Source organism: Physella acuta, unplaced genomic scaffold, assembly GCF_028476545.2.
Source record: "Physella acuta isolate Inbredline_101_S28 unplaced genomic scaffold, ASM2847654v3 ptg000272l, whole genome shotgun sequence".
NCBI classification, from domain to species: domain Eukaryota; kingdom Metazoa; phylum Mollusca; class Gastropoda; family Physidae; genus Physella; species Physella acuta.
This window is the reverse complement of record NW_026731791.1, coordinates 211,593-215,731: the sequence shown is the minus strand read 5'-3', so window position 1 is coordinate 215,731 and position 4,139 is coordinate 211,593. Positions and strand designations below refer to the sequence as shown.

General features: G+C 33.2%; 1 protein-coding gene across 1 annotated transcript; it reads right to left on the bottom strand.

The window, feature by feature from the left end:
• Positions 1–404: 404 nt before the first annotated feature.
• LOC131939283 (uncharacterized) lies at positions 405–2,032 on the bottom strand. The gene is made up of 2 exons (XM_059297497.1): positions 1,954–2,032; positions 405–1,374 (listed from the first exon to the last, which is right to left on the bottom strand). The coding sequence occupies exons 1-2, from the start codon at positions 2,019–2,021 to the stop codon at positions 762–764; spliced, it is 681 nt and encodes a 226-aa protein (XP_059153480.1). The 5' UTR covers positions 2,022–2,032; the 3' UTR covers positions 405–761.
• Positions 2,033–4,139: the final 2,107 nt, after the last annotated feature.

Sequence of the window (4,139 nt, the reverse complement as noted above, 5' to 3'; positions counted from 1 at the left end):
ATACATACTAGATTGAAGAACTGGGTTTAGTTGAATATTTAAAAGATAAAAAAAATGTCTCAATTTCAATTGTTCGCACTATATTTTACTATAAAGTAAAAAGGCTTTTTGCCAACCATAAACCGAAGAACGATTTAGGATCAATATTTTGTGAACTATGACGTTAAAAATCATTGTCATTTTTCTGTTTGTTTTGTACATTTTTTATTCATTATTTTGACGGTAAAATTTTAAGTTTTGCTTACATTTGTCTGATATTTGCTTGAAATATTCTTTTGATTAGCTTCCTAGGACCATATTCAATACTACATTAATGAGCAGATATAATGCATTTATAAATAAGAACAAGAAATGATTTTGATAACTTTTTGTTTAATATTTTAAAATTAATTATCATTCTATTTAAGTTTGAGATTGCATTCAAACCAATTGACTTTTAACATTTTGTCATATATAAGATGGTTATTGTCATGCATTAACTGTAATATTAAATTTAATGGAAGAAATAAGCATGCAACGTATAAAAAGTAATGATCAAGTGTGTAATAATTTGCTAGAAAATATTTAAAATAAAATGGTGTACTATGGTAAAAAGATTTTTTACTTCACGCTGCCAGAATTTTCATTGACAGTGTGGTTACACGTCATAAGTATTACTCGAAGTGCTGATGTCAACATATACATCGTTACTCGAAGTGATGATGTCATAATAGACATTGCTACTCGAGTATCTGATTGCAATATAATCAGATTCTACTACGCTAGTTTGCGCTGTTGTCCCCATACACGGTGTCAACATGTGTTATGAGTCCATTGTTTATCCGAAGGTGATTGTACGTGGATTCTTGATTTGAAACAATCGGGGCTGGTGGAGCAACTGCATCAGATACGACTTGAGGGTCAGTTAACGTCTGCGTGTCACCAGCGCCATCATATACGACTTGAGGGCCAGTTAACGTCTGCGTGTCACCAGCGCCATCAGATACGACTTGAGGGCCAGTTAACGTCTGCGTGTCACCAGCGCCATCAGATACGACTTGAGGGCCAGTTAACGTCTGCGTGTCACCAGCGCCATCAGATACGACCCGAGGGCCAGTTAACGTCTGCGTGTCACCAGCCCCATCACTGCACAATGAAGATTTTGCTATCTCATTCTGAACCTGATCAATATCCGAGTAAGCCGTTTCCTCTGTGTCGTTGTTGTTTGCCTCTCGTTCAAACCCGGTAGATATTTGTCTGGTTAAACCTTCAACAGCTATAGATTCGGGATGGGGGTCAGGCGTGGGGAAGGGTCCACGTTTAAGGATGTCTACATTTAGCGCTGGTCTCGTCTTCTGTCTGGTGAGGCGCCTGTTCTTGGTGACTACCCAATATCTGAGGGGGAAAAAAATAATAATCAACATTTTTTAGTCGGCTTAAAACTTTAAGAGCGGAACATATTTAAATTTATAACAATTATAATACTTGTATGAAATGATTAATTGACTTTAAAAAAATTAAATTTTAAATCTCATGTTGTTAAGTATTTTTTAAATACTTTAATACTGTTTTCGATGAATTTTGTATCCATTGTTTGTCGCGATTTCCATTTAGTATTAACAACAAAAAGTTTCAAATTTAATACTTTAATACATTTTAACAATAAAATAAAGACACCGAAATTCCCAAAAATTTAGTTATTTTACCGTACCCAAAATTTGCAGATATTTGCTTAGTATTCTAAATATAATATTTTACAAATGGTGGAAATAACGGATAGATTAATTGTTCAAGATGACAGCCGTGTCATAGTTACCAAGATTTTCTTACCAATTGTGTTTTAGTGAAAATACATATGCGGAAGTACCTTGAAAAAGCTTTAGGGAAATAATTGTTTTTCTAATGATTTTTTTACGGGCGCCTACCCCCTTAAATGTATTAGAAAAGCTTTATATTAAAAAACGAAAAACTTACATCACGATTCCCATCACGATGTTCATTACTAAAGAAACCGCTGTGGTCAGGCTTAAAGCAAACTCCATTGTTGCATCAGCTTAAAATAAGTTGGACACATTTAAAAAAAAATGTTTGTGTTACAATGGGTTGTCAAAACAGAATAGTGTAACACTGTTTAGAGAGTATCTCTCTCTCTCTCTCTCTCTCTCTCAATATATATATATATATATATATATATATATATATATATATATATATATGTGTGTGTGTGTGTATAATTATATATAGTTTAGATATAATAATAGAATTATGTATGTATAGTTCTAGTTACCTTCAAATGTACGATAAGTTGAAGTAATATTGGAAAAATTGGGATTCTCTTTCCCAATACAAACACAGTTTTTGCTAGAGATATTGATGCACTTTTCTGTTTCCTCTGGTTTATTGGTCGTCGTCTCAGGTGTTGGCAATGTGTAATTAAGGATGATTGGGACATCAGGAAAGGTTTCTCTAGCCGGAGTTGTTGTCATGACAGTGTCTCTTAGTCTCAAGCACACTTGGTCACATTGATCCTGATTTTTAGAAGCGACTGCTAAACTCTCTTAGATTATGAAATGATAGTTTAAGAAAATTGTAATTCATAAAAAGTATTGTTCACCCTCAAGCTTCTAAGTAGTTTATCAAACTTAGGGTACTTATAGCATACTCTTTACTCTAACAGCTTAGTGTATTTATACAATTGGAAGACTGCAAACACCATATCCGTATCTCATTGAACATGCTAAACATTAAAGTAGCTTGACACACTAGACGACCCAGTTTCCTTTTCGAAAACGGTTTGTTGGCTGCACTGCACAACACAAATCAATATCCTATTGGCTCATCCCTATAAAGCATCTCTACCCCAAATGAATTACTCTTCCAAGACCGGGACATCCGCCCAGTCCATTAAGGGACAACAATTAATGCTCAACTAGGAAAGAGAGGGGGGTGGAGCTAAGACAAGTCAAATTATGGATATCTAAGAATGTCTTGGTGGTAATCAAAACGTGAAATATATCATTTGAAAACTATTACGAATATAGACAACTAAAATATATACTTTTCAATAAATAAAACTCCATATTAAATCCCAAAACTTATCCGCTGCTGTAAATAACAAAAATATTTACTTTTATTCTTAAAACTAATTTTCTCTGAGTCTCTCTCTCTCTCTCTCTCTCTCTCTCTCTATCTTTTATTTTACTGACAGAAAATTTTGTAGATGATCAGCGCCCTAATCGGTAGATAACATAATGTTATTAATTTCTTAATATTTTCGAATTACAAGTTCTGTCAAACATGTCGTATCGAAAATTGATTACTATTATTGGAAACTAATAGGAATAACAAACGAATACATCATTAAAGTTAACTTCCAAATAATAACAATTCACAATCATCACTCCCCTTTCCAATCCCGCGTGGACGTCTCAAATGGATGTCCAAAAGAAATGAGTTTGGATTTAAAAACATTGATTCATTTGGGGTTAAAAGACTATAAAGGGTGGGGTGGGCATTGTGGCAGCCGAAATGGAAATTGGGTTGTATAGTATTATTTAAAACCCTTGCGAAATGTAACTTTTTTTATCTGATATTGTATCTTATATTATTTTTTTTTAAATTTGTATATATTATATGTATTACATCCAGCATGACCTTGATGTAATATTAAGGTCATTAACTAAAGTAAGGACTTACCTAAGGAGCAAATAAAGTTTACTTCATTAGAACAAGCAACCCATTCCCACGTCGATGTTCGGGGTGTATACATTGCACAACTTCCTCTGCCAGAGAAAGAATCCCCATCTTTATGAGTATACAATCGACCTACAAATTGTAGACAATACATTTCCAAATATATTTCTTAACAGAGGAAAATTCACGTTTCTGTTAAGCATAAAAGAAAGCTAGCTAAGATTTTAAAAATGGAATCCGTTTTCCACTAAGTTATTCGTATTATTTAGTGTGTTAGTATACAGATCAGTTTGTGGTTATTATTTTTAAAGACATCCAAAAACAGATATTTTAAATCAACACAACCATTTTTTTACCGTAGAATAAAAGCACGTTAGTTGTGTTCATATCAAGTTGACTAACCCAAACAAAATTGATAGTTTAACAATGCATCTAGTTAAAGCTATGCATATTTTAATGCTTTAATG